This window comes from Trichosurus vulpecula, chromosome 5 (genome assembly GCF_011100635.1).
Source record: "Trichosurus vulpecula isolate mTriVul1 chromosome 5, mTriVul1.pri, whole genome shotgun sequence".
Taxonomy (NCBI): Eukaryota; Metazoa; Chordata; class Mammalia; order Diprotodontia; family Phalangeridae; genus Trichosurus; species Trichosurus vulpecula.
Window position 1 is genome coordinate 23871952 of NC_050577.1, and position 22891 is coordinate 23894842.

Genomic DNA, 22891 nt, shown 5'->3' on the forward strand with positions numbered 1-22891 from the left:
CTTACACCAATATTCAGTTTGGAAAATGTCCTTCTACAACCGGAGATCACAAAACAATGGACGATCCCACTCACCTGCATTTCTCCAAATCTGTAATAAGACATTTTATACATGAGGCAGTTCAGTAAGGTTGGAGACCCTGCCTTGTCTACCCGAAACTCTCCCTGGGGGGTGAAGTAGTCACTTTCCTGTAAGGAAGAATAAAGACATTTCTATGTCAGCACAGTTCAAGAAATTAAGAGACTTCTTCATAAAGTTCAGCTCCCAGAACTACCCACAAATCCCTTTAAAATAGCATCTCTTCAAATACTCGATCCAATCCAACAAGATAACATGTGCAAGACAACAGGTCCTTGAGCGCGTGTACACACTCACACACTCACTCTCTCTCTCTCTCTTTTCAATCTGAGAAAAAGAGCAACTTTCAACGACAATTCAGAAAAGGATTCCCGCAGAAGGCTGCTTATTCCTCGGGATGCAAAGGTTTTTTCTAAAGGGAGGAGACAGAGCACAAATCCAGTGACCAGCTACTAGGGTTGTTTGTTAGGATGTAGAAGGTGTGAAGGACAGAGATGGGCTTGGTATCACAATTCAAAAATATGTGTTTAAAATTGGATACATAATAAAGTCATAAAGGTCAAACACTGATCAAGGCAATCCACACATTAAACAAGCTCTGGAAGCTGAGATACTGAAAGGAGAGTGAGACGACCTGGAGCCCTGGTCTCCTACCCCAGCTCCTCAGATTTCCCTTTTCTTGTCCAGGCCACCACACCCGGATTCCTTACTCTCCTTCAGCCCACTATTTCCAGACCTTGTGGCTAATCCCTTCACCCCATCTCTTGTGTCCCGCCTCTTTCCCGAGTTACAGGGCTCCCTGCTTCTAGTTTTGCCCCATTCTGGTTCTTGGCACTCCAAGTCCTTTGCACCGGGTCCCATGGTGCCTTTCTAGTCGTAGGAAAAATTCCTTCCCATCACATACTAGTCCAACGGGCCACTGTGGCATTCCCATATCTGGGCATCAGCACTAGCAGCATTCTTCATGCAAAATCTCAGGCTTAAGCACCTTCTATGTGCTAGGCACTCTTCAGCTGCTTCTCTACCTACAAGCTAGACAACGGGTCTCAGTACAGCCACAGCCAGACCCTGCCTATTTTTGTACAGCAAGATCCACAATCAAACTTTATTTAAAAGCATGAAAAAACATTCTTAGCTGGGGGCAGGGGAGAGATAAGTCCAGCTGGTGGACTCCTGTCTTTGTCTTTCAAGGTTAAGCAGCAGGTGCTTAATAAATACATGACTACGAGAAGGGGCCCAAGAGTCACGGGACTGACTGTCTGAGGGAGCCAGGTACAAAGGAAGGCAAGAGCCCTCCAGCTTGCCCAAGGTCTCACTTTAATCAAAGAGAGACCTGGACAGGTGTGAGAAGCCACCGTGTTGCAGAATTAAGATGTCATGCTGGATCACGGATCCATCCCTTAGGGTTTGGGAGTACAGGAAGTCTCTCCCCCGCCCCCCATGTGTGTCATTAGTACTTCCTGGGAAGTAACCTTTATATTTTCATGAGGTGATGTGTCAAAGGCCACACAAATCCTCTTTCATCTGTCTGGTGCCAAAGCTTGAGGCCCAGCTTGACAGAGCCTGAACCTTCACATTCAGGGAAAGGGACCAGACCTGTTAACTCCCCCTACCAATGAGAAAGGCACTGAGCTCTGGCTCTGACTCAGAGCCCACAAGGTAAGTGACTCATCCAGGGTCACATAGCCATCGTGCATCTAGGGTTGAGGGTTCAGACTTTTCTCACTCCTGGAATAAGGGAGGTGATGCCTTTACCTGATGGACCAGTCTCCTTTACCTGAAGGCCACTTTCTAAGCTTTCCTTTCGAGTCAGCCCCTTAGATCATCACAAAGAAAAGGAGGCAGAAGGTGGCCACACTTTCTCTTTTCTGAAAAGCTGGACCAAATGTTATCTGGGCCTAAATCAGGAGGATCTGTGGATGTCACTCCCTCAAAGGATGGGTGGGGAAAAGCCCCACCCAAGCCATGCCCTTTAGGTTTGCTGCCACAGATGGGGGGGCAGGGGTGGGGAGAGGAAGCAAAGCTAAGGGGGCTCTGACCTCACATGATCAAGCACAGAGAGGGCCAGGGAGCAGCACAGAACCAGCATTCCTAAACAGGTGTGTCTGTGCATCTTGGTTCTGAAGCTTCAGGGGACTGACTTTTTGGATCAGTAATTCCTGTCCCCTCCTATTCTTCACTGTGCAGGTGAGAATCGACTGGGCTCTTGACCAACTAAAAATGAGACCAAGTACTGGGCGTGACAGGACCAAGCCTCACCAATGGACTGAAGAGATGAGTCCACTGGACAAACCATCACGCCTGCCCAAGGACGGCAGGATGCCGTGAGGGGCAAAGAGAGGGACCAGAGCAGGCTGCCATCATGGCACAAGTCATTATGATGCAGGCTCGGTCCAGGGGAACAAAGAGGACTGTGGTGGGAAGTGACCAGGGAGGGCTTCCTGGAGAGGCAGGCTCAGTGTAGAGCAAGAATGCCATCAGCCATTTCAGAACAGGAAGCGGGGCACCTGCTAGGCAGACGAGTAAAGAGATCCATCTGGCCACGAGGGCAACAGAACCAGGTTCCGGAAGGTTAAAGCCTCGGGGCTTTTAGTGTAGGGAGGGAGAGAATGAAGGAAAGGGGTTTGAATGCAACCACAGCATCGAGGGAGACAGGATCAGGCAGACCTAGGCTGGATGCATGAGAATGGGGAGAGAGTGAATGTGAGGACACACAGAGAGCGCTGAGAAAAAGCCCGATGAGGCCTGATCCTATTACTTACTTTCAATGAAATGGTCCAAGCTTGAATGAAGGCCTTGTACTGGGTGGTAGAGACAGATGCAAGAGACTATGAAAACTAAACAGGAATCACAAACAGTGTGTGTGTGCGTCAGAGAAGAATTAGGTTTCAAACCGGGTGACAGGAACCCTGCCCCGCCACCCCAACCCTCTTGTTGCTTCCTCATTGAGTCCTGGTCCATACCACATATATCCTCCAAAACGGTGCTTTGGTCCACAGCAGGTGCTTAATAAACACTTGTTGACTGACGTACCAGTATTGCTCCTGTCTGTTTTCTCTGGCAGTACCAATCTTTCCTGTTTCTTACCCGAATGTCTTTCGGATGCTCCCCTTCAGCTATTCTGACCATCCAGAGAAACTTATTGATATCGTCACCAGAATAGCCAATGACTCCTCCAAAAATAATCAAGACATAATCTACATCCAGGCTCCTCATGATTTTATAAGCTGCTGTTTCATTTGAAGACATGGCTTTCCCAACCTAGACCATATGTTTAAAAAAAAAAAAGGCTTTTAGATCGGCTCCAGAGGGCTCCAACATAGCTTTGATTTTATTGTCCAAATCCTCACACCTAAGTCTTAGAGTCTGACAGTAACTAAGTTCTAGCCTGAGAAACAATTCATTTTAGGTTTCCTCATATACTCTAGATTTCCCCAAATCAGACACTTCTCATTTGGTTTTGACATGTCAGGTGTTTATGCTATGAAATTCTCTTGGGGAACAGCCTGGCCCTCCTGCACAGCCCCCCTCTGCCCAGGCTCGGTGGACCCTGGTTCTGGGGAAATGGGCTTATTCCTAAGGCCGCCATACTGGGCGCTTATTCATAGGCTTGCAGCATGAGTGTAATGGCAAGTTTCTTTGCTACATTAGGTAGGGAGAACACAGTTTCTAGACTCAGAATTTGTCAATATACAAATAATTTTCAAAGCTAATCACCTAAAGAAAGTGGCTATCCAAGGCATTTCCAATGTGCACATTCTGCCTGCTCCTGCCCAAACTGACAGGAGCCAGGACAGTGCCCAGCCTTCCCCTTTATGTAAATAGGCAGAGAAACACCCAGAATCAGGGAAACTAAGAGGACTTTCCCCCAGGTTTCCTGCATCACACGGTTTCCCGGCACAGAAAACCCTTACCAGGGCAATATGGCTATTATTCCACGTGTTGTTGTCGACCAGCGTCGTCCTATTGGCCATCCCGGCAATCTGATAGCCATAATCCCACCAAGACATCACCCGGGCATGTTCATCAGTGTTCTGCCTTAGCCAATAGTAGGCTTCTCGGAAATCATCCAATATGTTCCTGGTGCTGAAATGAAATGGCAGTGCACTTTTAGACAAAAAGGTCAGAATGGGACGACAGCCTTGTCACAATGCCCTTCCCAGGAGCACTGGGGCGCCCTCCCCCCGCAGCCTTACCCATCATGGTTGTAAGAGGCCAGCACTATGCTGGGGCTGGAGTAGGCGTTGCTCGTCACCCATGTACAGTGAACTGCAAACATCATTAACAGCATAAGCATCAACATGGTGACGATGCTTTTGATGTTGGGCCCCAAGCCTTCTTCAGTTTTCTCCTGCTCAGATACATGTTTCCTCACTTTTCCTGCCTGAGGATACAAAAAAGTATTTATACGAACTTATTGTGCCTTCTCATTTGTTAAGATGTCACCTTTATTTCTATTTTTCAGAAATTAATGTCAAAACAAGGCAGCGCATCCCCTCATTTCTACCCAAATCTTTCGCTCTCCCCCGAATAACTTAGGCAGAAGCTCTGAATTAGCTTTAAGGCAAGTGGCCTCATTCCCCCCACCCCAGCCCCAGCAGCCTCAAAGCAAGATTCTATCCCATGCTATCTCCACAGCCACGCAGGGTCCCTTTTGTAAGAATGCTGCGCATCTCATCCTCTCGAGTAAAGAGGCGGCTGTTGAGCACATTAACAAGCATATCTCCATGACCCAGACAGCCCCACAATCACTTCCCACTGAAGGACAACCCAAGATCTGCACACCCACACCAAAATGTGGACTTGGCATTTATAGAGGATCATCTGCCAAGGAAATGAGGGGCCTGGACTCACAGGCTCAATCTGAAACGGGCAGGAGAAACGCCCCATCCCACCCCCTCCCACTCAATGCTGATGTTCTGCTGGGAAGGAAGACCCCAATGTAGCAGCAGCGAGCAAGGTTGCCCCAGTCAATAGAAAGCTGTGCTCTACATACATCCCCCCAGACAAGCTCCTGTAGATCAGGGAGAATCTTCCTTCCCTTTACAAAGATAAAACTGATCTGCCACCCAGGAACGATGAGGGCTAGGCCTGAGTTTCGTTACAATGGACAGCTGTCTTGATGATACATTGGACTAGCAACAATTTTTAATAAAACTTCACCCAAGGCATTTTATGACCTATGAGTAAGATCTTTCAACACTGACTATAACCCTTGGGAACCATCACTTGGTCAGATGCCAGAAGAATGGTTCCCTGTGCCAATGTGTGTGAATGAAAACCCATCCCTGGTGTTGTCTCCACTACCTGGCCATGTCTATAAGAATCAGTTGCTTTTAGATAACCTACCTTGTCATATAAATTTCCTGGGTTTCTTTTGTCATCTTCATCACTGCTATCTTCCACGGGTGGGTTTTCCCTTTTGAGGTCGTCCCCCAGATAATGCTCAAAGACATTGGAGAAGGCAATCGCCGAGAGCATGCAGACCACCGGGGTCAAAGTCAACATCAGGCGCACCATGACCCCGGCAAAGTAGACCGCGCTGATTGCATACAGAGCCACTGGGACGAGACAGTTAGAAAGTAGAAAACTCAGCTTTTAGACATTAGTTAAAAGACCAAAAATTCCTCCAAAGAATTGTTTGTTCTTTAATCGCCAACACTGGCCAATAATTCATAGCCACTGTCATAAACTTGTTATGAACTTCAATAACTAATAGGCCTACGCCATGATTCAGATTTCAGGGCTGTTACCAGGAAGATGGGGATTCCTTTCATTCACATGTGTCGACAGCGATGGATTTCCTAAGGCTGTTAAGCCTTTAGAGGAAAATGCACTTATGTAAGACATCACGAAGCCCAGTAAGTAAGTGCCCAATCCCTACAAATCCTCCACAGCAAACCTCTGGAGTAAAGCCTATTCTAAGAGCAATAAACAAAGTGGAAATACTGCCATTTGTTAAGTGAAATCGGCAGCGTCTCAAAGTCACTACCGAGAGATGTGGAGGTTTTAAACACATTCTGGCAGGTCAGAAATACCTGACACCACATGAAATCACAGAAAAGTAACTTTATGGCCCAAGGTCGATGTTCCAGGTCTACGGTACCATCTTCTTCAGAACCATGAGGGGAACCCACTAGGGGACTTTCCATCCCTTGTAGACTTGGGGAGGATCACAAATTGGAGCTCGAAGAGCTTTGAGAAGCCACTTAAGTCCGAGCCCCACTCTCTCCACCCTGCCCCCCTTAACTAAGGCTTGGGGAAGGAGAGGGGCTAACCCAAAGATGACCCCCATCTTGGGTTTTTCCATCACCCGTCCCTCTCTCCCCTCCTAGCCAAGGACAGGCCCAGCGTCCTCCATCTCATCTTTCTGCTCTGGCTTCTTCCCATCGAGGTCTCTTCCAGTACTGTTGCCTTCCCATAGAAGCTCCACACACCCTGACCAAAGACCTCAGGGAAGTGAAGACCCTCCAGGGTCCTCAGACCATGACAGGTGTGCTTCCTTTAGAAGGGGCTGCCTAGACACCTGGATTCTGCTAACTTTCTCTGTTTAGACACCTGGATTTGGAATGACACCCAATGACCTGGTTTTCAGTATTTTATGCTGTAACTTGTTTCTCTTTTGTTGGCTAAAAATGCCTATGTTCTTGTTGCCTCATTTTATGATCCTATGACCAAGGAAGAACTTTGCTTAAAAACAGAACTTATTCAGTTTTATACAAGAAATTCTAGGGATGTGCTATAGTCTTGTTTTACAAATTGCTTGGGAGCTATCATGGTAATTTCATTCAAGTGGGTGCATTCTAAGCTGCAGACAAAGGCCTGGAAATTTAAGCCACAGTCTTACAATCTTAGGCACAGACCACAGAGCAAATTGCTCAAATTTCTAACGTTATTATGTAAATAAAACGAAAATCTGTTATGAGCCAAAAATGAAATAATGCAAAAAAAAAAAAAAAAACGAACCAAGGCAACTGAGACAATGCTAGAAAAATGGTTAATAAATATGTAAAACATATGCTGGTAAACCACAGCCATTATCAATACTGAAGCCATGTTAGTCAAAAGCTGTGAGTACCATGAAACTACTTTTAAATCACATTAAATTCTCATCTGAAATTGCCTGGGTTTTTATTACTGAGATGAGAACAACCTGGTCACTTTATGCTTTTAGTACTCACAGATAGTAATAAATTATTAAGTGGTACCATTTGCTCAAATATTATAGAATTTACTTCCTGCTCTCAAGAAGGGCTGAGCTATTATATTAAGTTTTGTATACAAATTTGGTGCTTAGCAATGTAAACAGTTATAAAAATACAATTAGTTTTAACATTGGATTTTTAATTTAAAATACCAAAAATTTAAACTATATAACAAGCGAGAATTTTGCCTAACTGTAGAAGACAGGATTTACAAATATAAACTTCATAAAGAAAAAAAAAACAACTAGGCAATTATTTCAAATCAAAGTATTTCTAAACATTTCTCTTACCAAACACTCTTTCGTCGTTGATATTTTTGATACAAAACCATAGGCCTGCTGGGAAGGTGCACACAAGAATATGGAGATCAAAGAAGAAGGATACCCACGTTGTAGGCTGATGTTCAGATACTGAGGCAATGATTGGAATGTGTATTTTTGCATACCTAGTTTAAAAAAAAAAAGCAGCATGATTCTGAAATGCCTCCAATGCCTTTCCTTCTAGATTAAAGCATTTCTTTTCAAGGTCTTGGTGACTTTTTGTCACCTAAATTGCTGCTGAAGCAATGCTCAATAAAGTGTAAAGAGCTGGCTTTTGAGAAAGGCCCACCGGCCCCAGCCTGGTTGGCCATCTGACCCTTGCCAGTGTCCCCAGAGATTTTCTACTACTCTGTGTTGCCTGAGGAGCCAACTTGACATGGTAGACAGAGGGTGTTCCTCCATAGCAGCTTCTTCTATTTCTGATATTACAGGTTTTCTTCCCACTATATATTAGTCAGGGGCTCTGTAGACAGATGGACTGGTGAGTTCCAACCAAGGAAAATTATGGAAGGCTATTCAGGAGTACCCCCAAGGACCAGTCAGGGAGGGGCTCTAATTTCTAATGAACTGAACAAATAAAACCTTGCCCAAGCTACAAGTACTGCTCCCTCTGTCTGCTTTTGAAATAAAAACTGCATCTTATTAAGTGCCTTCAAATGGGCTTCAATGACCATCCTATACTTTTTATAAGTAGATGTTAAAAAGGGATGTTACATAGCCATGGAGTAAAAAAGATTAAGTAAATTAGGACTGAAATTTACAGCACTACCCCAAAAAGACAGTGCAACACGAACTGGACATGAAATGAATTAGAACAATTTCTCTACAAAAATACCAACCCATGACTTAGTATCTTGTGGGTCACTACACAAAACATAAAGTCAACAGTCATGTATGCAACACTTCTAGCTCAGTAATTCCACTTCATTCACTAATGGTGAGGAACCACAAGGATGGAGCACCATGTTAGATATACTGCAGTCAACTTGAGAAATATTTACTTAAAAGCACCAACTAATCAAAGGTTGCCTTATCTCTTACAAGTATATATCCTACTCCTGCTTGAAATAAACTCTGCCACAGACTTTATTTTCCAAAAGGTTAGCACTGAAAGTTCCAATGTCCTGTATTATTCTTAATATATATACCTCGTCATAGGCAGAAGAGGAAAGCTAGTCTACATATCCCTCAGCCAGGAGTTGCCCCTTCATGACTGAAAATAATGTAGCTGAAAAAGGAAGATGGATTCCATTAGGAAAAGAGGCCTGACAGCACAGTCTGGTGGAAGAGGCACTGGATGTGCAATCTGAGAACCCATCCTCACTCCCAAGGTGTGTCTCCTGTCTTGGGCCTTAGCTTCCTCATTTGTAGAATGTGGTTGACCCTAAGGTCGCTGCCACCAAGAGACCCTATGGATCACTGAACGAGTCCTCTGCTGGATACTTGTTGTCCATCCTTTGTTTTCAAAGAGGACCAGTGACATCATGGGGTAACGTCTTGATTCACTCATTAACCGGATTTAAGTGAGGCTGAGCTGCACAAAGTGGTCAGCCTCTCTCTTCCAGTGGCAAGACAAAGTCAAAACGACCAGCACCGGGCTGGGATGCAGCGGATAACCTTGGTGTCTTCAGTGTCTGACCAAGCTCTTAGCACCCAACAGTGCCTGCTGCAGCCTCCCTCATCACCATTAGAGCAAACTGTTCTCCTCTGCTCATTCCACCAAGGGAAGTCTTCACATGCTTGGGGTAGGCAAGCCCCTCCCTCCCTGAAGGGTTTGAGGCCCACCAGTTACCCCCACCCTGATCTAGCTCATTTGCCAAGATGGCTTTACTAAGGTGTGACCGCTAAGCATGCTACAGCCCCGTGGAGCCAGAGGTGAGAGCTGGTTCCATCAGACACACACCAAAGGGGGCTGAGGAAGCCCTCACAGCAGAGCTGCTGGTCATCCATGTAAACTGATATGCAGGGCATGTGTCTGAACAGTATCAATAATCCACACCTCCTATTTAAACAATGCACCAGTTTATTTTGTATTTACAATCTACTCAAAGAAAAATGGTAGAGGAATGGTTTAAGAATCAAAAAATGTGGGGCAGCTAGGTGGCGCAGTGAGCAGAGCACTGGCCCTGGAGTCAGAAGGACCTGTGTTCAAATCTGACCTCAGACACTTGACATGCTTACTAGCTGTGTGACCTTGGACAAGTCACTTAGCCTCAATTGCCCTGCCTTCCCACCCTCCACAAAAAAAAGAATCAAAAAATGTCAAGGAATAACTAAGCTCACATGGAAAAGCAAAGAAACTAAAAGCGGGGATGCTCAGGGGAATGTTATATATTCTCTTCTTAACGATCCACAAAACTTTGAACTCCTATGGAACTTTAAGAGTCCCAGGAACTGCACGTTTGGTCCATAAACCCACACATGGTGGGTATACAGGAGGGAAGCAAGCCGGCAGCTCTCCAGAGCACAGCTGTCACCCCACATGTCCCCCAATTACTCCAGGACGATGCTCTCTAACAAAGCCAGCGGCTGGTCTACCTAAAGGTGCTGAGCGTGGGTCTTTCCTTCCCTTGAGACAGTAATTATCTTTTTAGATTTCTTCGTAAATTCAATACTTTAACATAAATATCATGACATCATTTCCCCTCCTCTTTACTCACCCAGTGTCCCACAGTGAATAAAATCTTCCACTCCATGGTGCAATATAACCTAAGAGTGAAAAAAAAGGGTTTAAAAAAACTCAGAAGATGGCGGCAGGAAACCAGAGACTAGCGTGAGCTCTCCGCCGAGTCCCTCCAAAAACCCATAAAAAATGGCTCTGAACCAATTCTAGAACTGCAGAACCCACAAAACAGCAGAGGGAAGCAGGGCTCCAGCCCAGGACAGCCTGGATGGTCTCTGGGTGAGGTCTATCCCACATGGAGCTGGCAGCTGGGAGCGGAGTGGAGCAGAGCCCAGCATGAGCAGCATGGACCAACCAGACCTGGAGCTGGGCAGAGCATGCGCTTGCGCCCTGAATCAGTGAGCTGAGGCAGTTACCAGACCTCTCAACCCACAAACACCAAAGACAGAGGAGAAGGTTAGTGGGAAAAACTGCAGGAGTGGAAGGAGTTCGCGGTTCGGCTACCAGCCCGGGGGGGCAGCAGAGGTGGGGCAGCTACAGCTGCAGTTGCTTCCCGGCCCCAGGCCCACTGGTGTGAGGAGTTAAGTGACGGATCAGAGCAGGAGTGCACAGCCCACTGAAGATTTAAGCCCAGTCCGGGTTGGGGGTTCTTGGGGAAGGAGGAGTGCTAGTGTGACAGAGCTGGCACCTCTCCCCTCAACGTGGAACATAGAATTCTCTAGTCTACAAGCAGTCATACCCCGCTGAAAAACTCAAGGGTCAAGTTAGTTGGTTGGGAATATGGCCAGGCAGCGAAAACGCACCCAGATTCAGTCTCACACTTTGGATTCTTTCTCTGGTGACAAAGAAGACCAAAACATACAGACAGAAGAAGTTAACAAAGTCAAAGAGCCTACAACAGAAGCCTCCAAGAAAAACATGAACTGGTCCCAGGCCATAGAAGAGCTCAAAAAGGATTTGGAAAAGCAAGTTAGAAAAGTGGAGGAAAAATTGGGAAGAGAAATGAGAAGGATGCGATAAAACTATGAAAAACAAGTCAATGACTTGCTAAAGGAGACCCCCAAAAATACTGAAAAATACACTGAAGAAAACAACACTTTAAGAAATAGACTAACTCAAATGGCAAAAGAGCTCCAAAAAGCCAAGGAGGAGAAGAATGCCCTGAAAGGCAGAATTAGCCAAATGGAAAAGGAGGTCCAAAAGACCACTGAAGAAAATACTACCTTAAAAATTAGATTGGAGCAAGTGGAAGCTAGTGACTTTAGCAGAAATCAAGATATTATAAAACAGAACCAAAGGAATGAAAAAATGGAAGACAATGTGAAATATCTCATTGGAAAAACCACTGACCTGGAAAATAGATCCAGGAGGGATAATTTAAAAATTATTGGACTACCTGAAAGCCATGATCCAAAAAAGAGCCTAGATATCATCTTTCAAGAAATTATCAAGGAGAACTGCCCTGATATTCTAGAGCCACAGGGCAAAACAGAAATTGAAAGAATCCACCTATCGCCTCCTCAAATAGATCCCAAAAAGAAATCTCCTAGGAATATTGTCACCAAATTCCAGAGCTCCCAGATCAAGGAGAAAATACTGCAAGCAGCCAGAAAGAAACAATTTGAGTATTGTGGAAACCCAATCAGAATAACCCAAGATCTGGCAGCTTCTACATTAAGAGATCGAAGGGCTTGGAATATGATATTCCGGAGGTCAATGGAGCTAGGATTAAAACCAAGAATCACCTACCCAGCAAAACTGAGTATCATGCTCCAAGGCAAAATATGGACTTTCAATAAAATATAGGACTTTCAAGCTTTCTCAGTGAAAAGACCAGAGCTGAATAGAAAATCTGACTTTCAAACACAAGAATCAAGAGAAGCATGAAAAGGTAATCAAGAAAAAAGAACAAGAAAAAGAAATTGCAAGGGACTTACTAAAGGTGAACTGTTTTGTTTACATTCCTACATGGAAAGATGATGTGTATGATTCATGAGACCTCAGTATTAGGGTAGCTGAAGGGAATATGCATATATATGTGTGTATGTATGTATATGTATAAGTGTGTGTATGTATGTATATATGTATGTGTATGTATATATATATATACATATACACACATATATATACATATACATATACATATACATATATATATATATATATATATGTATGTATGTATGGAGAGAGAGAGAAAGAGAAAGGGGGGGGGAGGGAGGACACAGGGTGAGTTGAAGATGAAAGGAAGATACCTAAAAGAAATAAAATCAAATTAAGGGATGAGGGGGGAATATATTGAGAGAGGGAGATAGGGAGAGATAGAATGGGGCAGATTATCTTGCATAAAGGTGGCAAGAGGAAGCAGTTCTGGGGGAGGAGGGGAGAGGGCAGGTGAGGGGGGAATGAGTGAATCTTGCTCTCATCAAATTTGGCCTGAGGAGGGAATACCATACATACTCAATTGGGTATCTTACCCCACAGGAAAGAAGAGGGAAGAAGATAAAAAAGAAAAAGGGGGGGGGGATGATGGAGGGGAGGGCAGGGGGCGTGGAGGTAATCAAAAACAAACACTTTGGAAAGGGGACAGGGTCAAGGGAGAAAATTCAATAAAGGGGGATAGGTTGGGAAGGAGCAAAATACAGTGAGTCTTTCACAACATGAGTATTATGGAAGGGTTATACACAATGATATACATGTGGCCTGTGTTGACTTGCTTGACTTCTTAGGGAGGGTGGGTGGGAAGGGAGGAGGGGGGAGAATTTGGAACTCAAAGTTTTAAAAAACAGATGTTCAAAAAAAAAAAAAAAGGTTTTGCACACAACTAGAAAATAAGATACACAGGCAATGGGGAGTAGAAATTTATCTTGCCCTACAAGAAAGGAAGGGAAAAGGGGATGGGAGGGGAGGGGGGTGACAGAAGGGAGGGCTGACTGGGGAACAGGGCAACCAGAATATATGCCATCTTGGAGTGGGGGGGGGGGAGGGTAGAAATGGGGAGAAAATTTGTAATTCAAACTCTTGTGAAAACCAATGCTGAAAACTAAATATGTTAAATAAATAAATTTAAAAAAAAACCTCAAAACATCAGTGGTTTTAAAAACTTAATTATTAATAAAATACATTTTACTTTGCTTCTGGAGGGACAAACCTACGGTCCTAAGTTATATGGCTGGCCCTGGAGCAAAATAAGGCCTATGGCTACGTGATACCAACTGTGGGAAAATGGAGAAACCGAGATGCCCACGTCACAAAGCTGAGCCCTCAGCCCTTTGGCCTGGGCCTCCAGAATCCTTCCACTGATGAAGACTATGACTCTCCCCACACTCAGGTACAATCTAAGTTTGCCACCTGGTGGAGGAGACAGAGGAGGAGCACTCTGATTGGATGGAGGAGAACCAGGAGAGAGAAGAAGATTTCAAGGAGGAGAGGGGACTGTCAGTTTCCATGACTGCAGAGAGGTCAAGGAGAAGGACAGAGAGAAGGCCGCTAGATCAGGCAGCTGAGAGCCGAGTGCAGAGAGCCATTCTGGTGCCATGTTAGTGCCAGGGGCCAGGAAAAGGTTAAGAGGAGAAGGCAGGCACCTCGTGTGTACGGATGGCCTTTCTGAGGAGTGAAGCTATGACGGGCAGAGGATACCGGACAACAGTTACTGGGGATGGAGGGTGGCATGGTGGGGTCTTCTGCATGGGGGAGAGACTGAAGGTAAGTGTGAGAGTGAGCATGAAGGGGGACAGGGGCAATCCTCTCCTAGTCTACACTATATTTCTGAGGTGGCTGAGAAGCACTCAACAACCATGTCCTCTAGTCCTTTGAAGACCCTTTAAGACCTGTCCCCACATTGTACTGGGAAGCCTCGGTTCCAGTGTCCTCCTTTCCTCCTGTTCCTCCTCGTTCTGCCTCATCTCCTGCCTCCTTCCCTTTGCACTAGCTCTGCCCCATGCCTGGAACATGCTCACTCCTCACCCTCAGCCTTATACACAAAGACCTTCCTGCTCTCCCTAGACATCTGCACCCTATTTCCATGAAAAAAAAATATGCTGACTCCACTGTGCACATATTTTGTACATCCCTCTTTATGTCTCTATCCTCTTTCTTAACAGGTAAGCTGCCTGAGGTCAGAGTGGCTGGCCTATGTAGTCAGCACCTGCTGATTCAAGGACCCTGGGCCACTGTTTTCTTCCCTATTTCTCTTGAAGTCCAACTCCTGGAAGCTGACCATCATCCTCTCTTTTCCCCTGACAGAGCACAAGATTCTGTCTTCTCCCCACGTCCCAGAAAGAGAAGCCTCATCCCTCCTGTGAGCCCCACTCACCTCTCCGGGCTTTCCTTAGGTCCGCCCTCCCTCTGCCGGTCCTGGACTCTCCCTTCCTCCATTAACTGCCCTTCCTTCTATACGGGCTCACGTCATATGCAGCGCTTCAAACAGCTCTCTTTACCCCTCCCCAGGAATGGTTTTGTTAGAATTTGAGCTGACTGACTCCCTCCGACAAAATCTCATGTCTTAGATTCTGCTCCTAACTTTTCTTTGCTTTCTGAAAATGTAGGGCCCATATGAGACTTCATCAGGCTTTCCATTCCCCTATCACCAGTTCTAAAATGTATCCTGAATTTCCCTCCAACATTCCCATCCATCATTTTCACCCCACTAACTAGTTTATTCTTTGTTATAAGAATGAGATTCTCAGAATAAGATGTCTCATTGTTAGCTTCTTTATCTTTAGGAAAATGAAATGACTATGGCAAGTCAAGAAATCATAACTAAATACACACACGCACAAAGTATCAGTGAAGTCAGGATAAGAAAGAAACTCCTTTTGCATCAACTATCTCTGATGACAGTCTGAGTGCTCAGCCTCGGAGCCACAAAGCCTGCCTCTGAGGGAAGGTGTCAACCTGGACTGGTCGAGAGTTTCCTCATCTGAGTGATCCCTTACCCGTGAAATGACAAGTCCAGACCCTGTCCCTGTCCTCGGTCTGATGATCCAAATGCACAAAGAAAGAACACAAACACTTTAGGCCAAGAGCCATTCCCCGACAGATATTCAAATGGCATAAAGCTCCCTTAGAATTGTAAGCTATTGAGAATTAGATGAAAGATGCTGCAATTACTAATGAGAAATGCAAATGACAACAGGGCAAACCCAACAAACTGGCCAAGAAGACATAAGATTGAAACGGTCATGTTGGCAGGACTGTGGGAAGACAGGCAGACTAGCACACTGGTCATGGAGCCATAACTGGTCCAACCATTCGGAAAAGCATTTGACAATTACAGTGAAAAAACGACTGAAATGTCCAAATTATTGAACCCAGTGACTTCATGGATAGTCACACATACCCTCAAGGTCAAAGACCAAGAAACCAAAACATTAATTGTAGTACGTCTTCTGTGGTAGCAAAGAAATGAAAACAAAGTAGATGTTTATCAATTGGCAAATAGAAAAAAACAAATGGTGGTACAAAAATATAAGGAATATTATGGCATTACAGAAATGACAACTATGAGGACTGCAGAAGCATGAGAAGAGATGAGTTTTTTCTAAAATAAGGGAAGGTTCATTGGGTGGAAGGGAAAAAACTATTAGGAAATGAAGATGGAAAACCCAGCAATTTTAAAAATGCTTAGCTGCCTGAGCAGATCAAATCCCCACTGCTATGACTGGCTTGTGATGGGTTTCTTTTATTTTCCCTTTCTGTGTACATGGTTTGTTGAATACTCAAAATTTCTGCTTCTGCCTCTTTAAATATTCTCTGCCATGGCTCTCTGCTATGGCTGGAGTTAAACTGTGAGAGGGCGAGAATACCAGGATCCAGTGTTTCTACTTTAATTAGGAGGCAAGGGTAAGACTAAGAATTTCCAAAAGGGATATAAGAAGAACAGATCTGCATTCTGTGAAGATTCTGATGCGTGATAGCAAAGACTGAACTGGAAATGGGTAAGACCAAAGTCAAGGTGTTACTATAATAGTTACACTAAGAGGTGAAGAAGGCTTTAATGAAGGTGGTTACAGTGATTGTGCAAAGAAGGGAAGAGATGTGAACTATTGTTGAAGTGAAAAGGACAGGACTTGACAACTAGACTGGGGGATGCGGGGGCAAGGGAGAGAGGGAAGTATTGGGATAATGCCAACAGTATGAGCCTTGGAGGAAACAATTTTAGCAGAGTGGTGGGGACAGAAACTAGGTTGTAGAGGGAGTGGGCAGTCATACAAATTCCTGACTTGGGGACTGGGCGGTTAAGAGAGGGTTTCTTTTTCTACGCTAGGGAAGGCATGGCCATGTCTAGGGACACTGAGGAGGCAACGCTGACAGAAAGGGAGCTGGTCTCAGAGACAAGCAAAAAAGACCAGTGAAAGTCCAAGGTTGCTGAGGAGAAAACAGGAGATGGGGTGTGACTGAGGACCCCCATGGCTCAGGAACGACAGACAACACTTCTGCTACCTCAAGGTTTTCAAAGCACTTGATAGACACATGATCTCATTTTGTTCTCACTGTTACATGAAAAATAACATGAATGGCTCAATGCTGCCTTCATCCACCATTCTGTGAAGCTCAGTTCCAGCTACTTTGAGATCCCTGGTTTTGGAGAAGCCCCCAGATGACTCCCCCTCCCAAAGGTCACCCAACCTGAGGAGAGTCACAAAACTACCCCTTTCCTTCTCACCTCAGTTTCCTGATACTCTCAATCCCAGTAATCCTGGTTTTCACTCCCTCCAAACTGTATATTAATTGTGTAGAAACCAAGCTTTGGGGTTCTTGACTACCAAAAGCCTTGTTTTGCACCCACATGCATTGCTAAATAAATCATCTGTCTAGATGAAGCTCCGTTTCTTTCCCCTCCACAACAATGCCACAAGGCAGCTCTACGGAGAAGGACCCCAGAGGCTCAGAGAGATTCAAAGACTTATTCATCACCATCAGGTTCTCCTTCGTCCAAATCTACTGTTCATCTGACTATTTCAAGAAGACTTCAACAAGTGCAGCGTTAACCTTAGCAAAGAGGAGGAGGGAGACCCTTTGTATTGGGGCAGAAGAGAATGGAGGATGACCAGGAGATTTAGAATAACAGAAGAAATTCATGTAAATCTTTTCTTTTTTTTTCCCCCAGGTTAAGCTCTTTTAACGTATCCTAAGACAGGCTGCTAAAGCAGGAACCATTAGAAAACATTTGCCTTTTTTCTTTACAGCCAAAAAAAGGGATAAAAATGAAACAAAAACCACTACAGGTATTTATAGGAAAAAAATGGTTTTGTACACGGAGTATAACATTATAAACTCAAAACAACTCATAGACAAAAAGGTGACCTCCCGCAGCTACCACCCGTCTCTGCAAAAAGTTTACGTGGAACATCCGTCCAGTCAAAACCACTGCTTTCTCCCTTGAAATGTCATCCAGGTTTGTCCAAGACGCCCATGGGCTGCCCACCCGTCTGTCTTGGAATGTTCTCAGAAGGCTCTGTCAGTGATTAGATGACAGGAGAAAACCCCCAGAGTCCCTTCACATGGCAGGGGAAAAGAGAAGAGGGAAAGCTATTCAAATTTCGTCCTTTTTCCTTGTGGCTTGTTGTCACCTCCTCCTCCTCTGCCTCCTCGGAAGCTGCCCCAGCCTCCAAAGCCCCCTCGGCCTCCTCTGCCACCGCCACTGCCACCGCCACCGCCTCGGCTACCCTCTCAGCCTCCAAAGCCGCTAGGCTTGGCCCAGTCCAGGGTTACTTTGTTTCCATCAATCTCCCCATCCTCCATGGCCTCTTTTGCAGCTTTGGCATCTTTCTTTGAGTTGAAGTCGACAAAACCGAACCCTTTCGAAGACCCAGTCTCCCTGTCTGTGACTATCCTGGCCCCCACAGAGCCTTGAAACTAATCTTTCAAAGTTTCTTCCATCGTGTCTTCACACAGGCCTTTGATGAACAAGGTTTTGTAGGACTGGTTCCTTGGGGCTGCACTGGCAGCCTTCAGTCCCTTCAGGTCCAGGTAGATGGCTTTGCCTTCAATCTCCATGTTGTTACAAGAATTCAAAGCTTCTTTTGCATCTTCCACTGAGGCAAATTCAATGAACACGTACCCTTTGGGTCAGCCTTGGTTGTTCTGCGGCAAGCTGATGGACATGGCCTTCTCAAACACTTCCTGCAGGCTCTCCTCGGTGGCGCTGTAGGCCAGGTTGTTCGGCACCAGGGTCTTGGAGTCTGTCAGCTTGCTGTTGCTCCCACCCCAGGAGTTATTCTTCCCTCTCGGGTTCTCCTGTCCTTGGCTCTTCTCCCCTGTGTAGTCCAGAACGAGAGCTCAGCCATCGATCTCAGTGCCCTGCTTCTCTTCCAAGGACTTGCCCACATCTGCTTCGGTCTTAAATTCAACGTAGGCAATTCCTTTAGGGGTCCCATCCTTGGCGCAGACCAGTCTGACCTCAATAGCATCTTCAAACACTTCCTTGAGCTCCTCTTGAGTTACTTTATATGGCAGATTCTTGACAAAGAATGTCCTTGCGTCTCAGTCTTTCTTGTCGTCTTTTGCTTTTCTAGCTTAATTTCAGTGCCAAGCACTTTGGAGCCACTGAGTTCCAGAGCCTTTTCCACGTCTTCAGCAGATTCAAATTCCACATAGCCAAACTTCCTGGTGGCACCAATGTGGACGTCCACAACGGTAAGGTCCTTTTTTGCAAAGAAGTCTGTGATGCCGATTTTGAGCTCATAAACAGTTTTGTTGAAGTTTAGGTTACCAGCAAAGAGAATAAAATTTGTAGACGCTTCACTGTCCAGTTTCTGTTTCTTAGCTTTGAGGGCTTTCTGTTTGCCCATTTCCTTTTTCCTCTTTCCAGGTGCTTCTTTCACGGGCACTTTCTCCTCCTCTTCTTCCTCCTCCTCTTCTTCCTCATCATCCTCATCTTCCTCCTCTGATTCCTTGGCCTTCCCAGCTTTCATGGCAGCAGCCTTTCCTTTGGCGGGTGTGGTGTCCATGGCTTCCTCTTCAGAGTCATCCTCATCTTCTTCATCCTTGTCACTGTCCTCCTCCTCCTCCTCTTCCTCGTCCTCCTCATCCTCAGAGTCTTGTTTGGCAGGAGTTGCTCCCATCTTTGTGGCTTTGGGAAGCTCAAATTCTTCATCCTCCTCACCTTCACTGTCCTCTTCTTCAGACTCACTCTCCTCCTTCTCGGCATTCTTTCCATTTTTTGCCCCTTTGGCTGGGGGCACTGCTGCTTTTGCTGGGGTGGCGGCTGGCTTAGCTGAAGCTGCTCCCTTCTTGCCTGGTGTGATGGTGGCTTTGGTGGGGGTGGCCACCTTCTTACCAGGAGTCACGGTTGCTTTCTTGGCTGGCGTGGTGGCACCGTCTTTGCTGGTGTGGCCACAGCCTTTTTGCCCTTCTTCTGAGGAACTACAACCTCTTCTCCACTGCTTTCTTCTTCAACTTCTGACATGTCCTCATCTTCACTGTCTTCCACCTCCTTTGGGGGAGGGGCCATTTTCTTTGGCTCGCCCTGATTTTTAGCAGTCTTCCCTAGCTTCACCATGGTGGAGGCACATGACTAGGGCATGGAGAGTGCAGATCTGTCAGCCGAGGCCCAGGCAACACTGGTGGTGGCAGAGAGCACAGGCAGGAGTACGTCCGCGAGCAGTCTTTTGCTGGCCGAGACTGAGACGAAAGACTCCATGTAAATCTTTTCAATGACTTAAGAATCAAAGTGACATGGTGAGAACCAAGGACAGCCTTGAAAAGAGAAGTTCTGGAATACCAACTGTGGAGAATGAGATCGATTAAGGGGTAAATGATGAGATTACTGCTGCAGCAGTGAAAGAAGAGGAGGAGATGGCAGAAATGATTTGGGACTGATTGGGAAGAGTGTGGAGGTAAGGGTGCAGTCACTGACAGAGAGGCAGGGGAACAAGGTGTGGGCAGGAGTGATGGGCTGGGCTAAAAAGTAGAAAACTGAGCAGCCTGCGGGAACCAAGAAACAAAGTCCAGCTATAGGAAGAATCCTGACTAATCAAACTGAGGGACAAAAGATGGTGACCAGGAGCCTCTGAATGGAGGGGACTGGAGAAAGAAAAAGCTCCCAAAGGAAGCGCTTCAAGTGGAGACATCTTGGAATCACCCAAGAACTTAAGTATCTGTGAATGGGATCCAAGTGGCCTGGAAAACAACATCATTTGTCTGTGTTTGCTAAGAAGTGACTCAAAATTCAGTGAGACTTGATCTGAATTCAATTCGATCCTAGAGTTTTCTTCTACTCTTTTAAAGCAATAATTTCTCATTGGTTAAGGAGGACCAGAGAAGCTACAGAGAAGCACTTCTGGGCAAGAAAAAAGAAAGAGCAGAAATGAATGGACCAAGACACTCAGACTGGGAGCAGGACTGCATTCCCAGTGTGGCCTCCACAGATAGCCAGCACCAAACAGATACGCAAAGGAGAGCAAGTCTGGGGTATCCAGAGCCCTGACATGAGAAGGCGGCCCAGCCTCTGCTGGATCCACAGGGAGGCCTACAAATGACACCCTCGGAACAGCCTGAAAGGGAAACAGACTGGCATCCAAGAGGGCCAGGAGCCCAGCACACTTGGGATCTCACCCCCTCTCCTCTTCTGCAGTCTTGCCTCCTTGGAAACTTGCCCCTGGGTCCCTGTCCCTTCCTCACTGGTAACTCCCTCCCTAGGAGGTGAGCAGCCATGCTTTGTACCTCACTCTCTTCAGACTCCAGCTCCTCTCTATTTGCAAACTGCCCCCACTCTCTCTCTCACCCCCAGATTTGCTTTCCAGCATTCCTATATGTGTTGTCTTCCTGCATTAAAATATAAGCTCCCTGAGGGTAAGGACAGTCTTGGTTGCTTCTGCTGGTATGAACAGTGCCCAACACACAGCAAGCACCCACTGTTTCATTTAGCTCTCTCCCATTTCTCTGTAGACTAAGAAGGATCCCAGGCCTCTTCCTCTCCTGTTACTGTGAGTCATGTGGACTTTATATCCTCAGGGGAAGTAGAGCCCAGCAGTGGGGGTAAGGATACTTGATGCTCTCTGGAAAATGAAGGACACTTTCCCTGACTAGGAAAGGTCTTGGCTATGAGCAAGCCTTTTCTTGCGTTAAATAAAACCTTTCCTACAACCTCCCAACGCCTCAAGAGAAACCTTAAAACAAAAACTTCTAGGAATAAAAAAGGGGCTGGTGTCCCTGAAAAGTGGCCCACCCAGACTCCACCTGGCAGGCTGTGTTTAGTTCTGGGAGCCACATTTTAGGAAGGCCACCAGGTATCCAAGGTCTTCCAGTTTGTAGCATATGGCAGATCCATTGGGACATGACAGCCACCTTTCAGTATCTGAAAGACTATAGCCTGAAAGATGTGTTAGAACTGTTCTATTCTAGCAGTAAAGAATGGGTGCAGTTTCAAAGACTCCAAGTGATATTTCATGTTGGCTAAAACTTCTAGCACTCTCAGCTGTCCACAAGAGGATGGAGGGGGCCAAGCTGAGGCTGGGAGAGCATCTACTAAGCATGTCACAGACAGGATTCTTTTCCAAGGAAAGGCAGGACCACGTGGTCCACGAGATCACTTCCAGCACTGATGCCACTCACCTGTGTAAGTCAAGTAGATCACGCTCAGGAACACAGCCCCTGCAGCAAGGGACACCCCCAAGAAGAAAAGGGTCTGAAACTCCTGCTTTGTCAGTCTGTCTCTGAGATACTGGAGGAAGGCATATGCCTGGATCAGTGCAAAGACGCCTAAAGAAAAGGGAAAACGTGTTTACGGGCTGGTACCATCCCAAAGGATAAGCAATCAGTTTCTTACAGTAGCTTCTAGGAAACTAATTTAAGAACAACCTTTTCACAGTCTGTCTATGGGTTTTAAAAAATATCAAACACTTATTTTGACCAAAATTAAGACTGTCTTTGGAATATGTTAACAACTTCAGCTCTACCAGCTAAGAGGAGACATCTCTACTCATTCTGACCCTGTTCTCCAGAAAATCCTATAAAAGCCAGGCAGGTTCTTTTTGCTCCCCAAATTATTCTCAAACCCCACTTTGGATATATACAGGTTACTATCAGTTGAAAACTGGGAAAGATAAATCATGCTCTGAATGAATCAATTCCATTCCCCACATTAAGTGCTTCCCCTCTACAACTTTCAGTGAGATGCCAGTGAAGAAAATGGGCATCAGAAAACAAAGACCCTTACATTTGTTTTGCTTTAATAGAAGAGAAGATGGATTGTTGATCTGGAGAAGCCTAAAGGATTGATAGACAGTTAACATTTATAGAACAAGGGAACAGTAAGTTTAGATTACTTTTTTTTTTTACTGGAAATATCTGCTCTGGAAGCTAAAACAATAAAGTTGATTAGAATGATTTAAAATAAAGAGGCAGGGCAATAAAAAAATATAAATATATAAATTCTTTTAAAGAATTAATACCACAAATTGCATAAAATAGAGCTGGAATTAAAGCATCTCAGAGTGTTATTCCCCTCATTATTTTCAATATTTTGTAAAATCTAGATTGTCAAAGATCTAGGTAAAGGAGAAATCAGTACCAAAGTAAACACAGCTACGATCACACACAAACAACACTGCTTTTACTCACAATTCCACTTGTATATTAACAAAAAAATTCGTCAATCGATTGGAAGTTGTTCTTCCCACCCAGTTGATAGTGCCAGGCCAGTTGAATATTAGTAAGTTATA

At 45.4% G+C, this 22891-nt stretch overlaps 1 protein-coding gene and 1 pseudogene across 1 annotated transcript in view; both read right to left on the reverse strand.

Annotated features, from left to right (window-relative positions):
• STT3B (STT3 oligosaccharyltransferase complex catalytic subunit B) overlaps positions 1-22891 on the reverse strand; it is a 104014-nt gene that overhangs the window by 6516 nt on the left and 74607 nt on the right. Inside the window, exons 7-14 of the mRNA XM_036759436.1 lie at positions 21783-21929; positions 10264-10312; positions 7574-7728; positions 5428-5639; positions 4275-4462; positions 3993-4164; positions 3166-3339; positions 75-188 (exon numbers count right to left, since the gene is read on the reverse strand). Coding sequence (XP_036615331.1) covers positions 75-188; positions 3166-3339; positions 3993-4164; positions 4275-4462; positions 5428-5639; positions 7574-7728; positions 10264-10312; positions 21783-21929 — 1211 coding nt within the window. The remainder of the gene's footprint in view (positions 1-74; positions 189-3165; positions 3340-3992; positions 4165-4274; positions 4463-5427; positions 5640-7573; positions 7729-10263; positions 10313-21782; positions 21930-22891) is intronic.
• Positions 17757-19728, reverse strand: LOC118850204 (annotated as a pseudogene).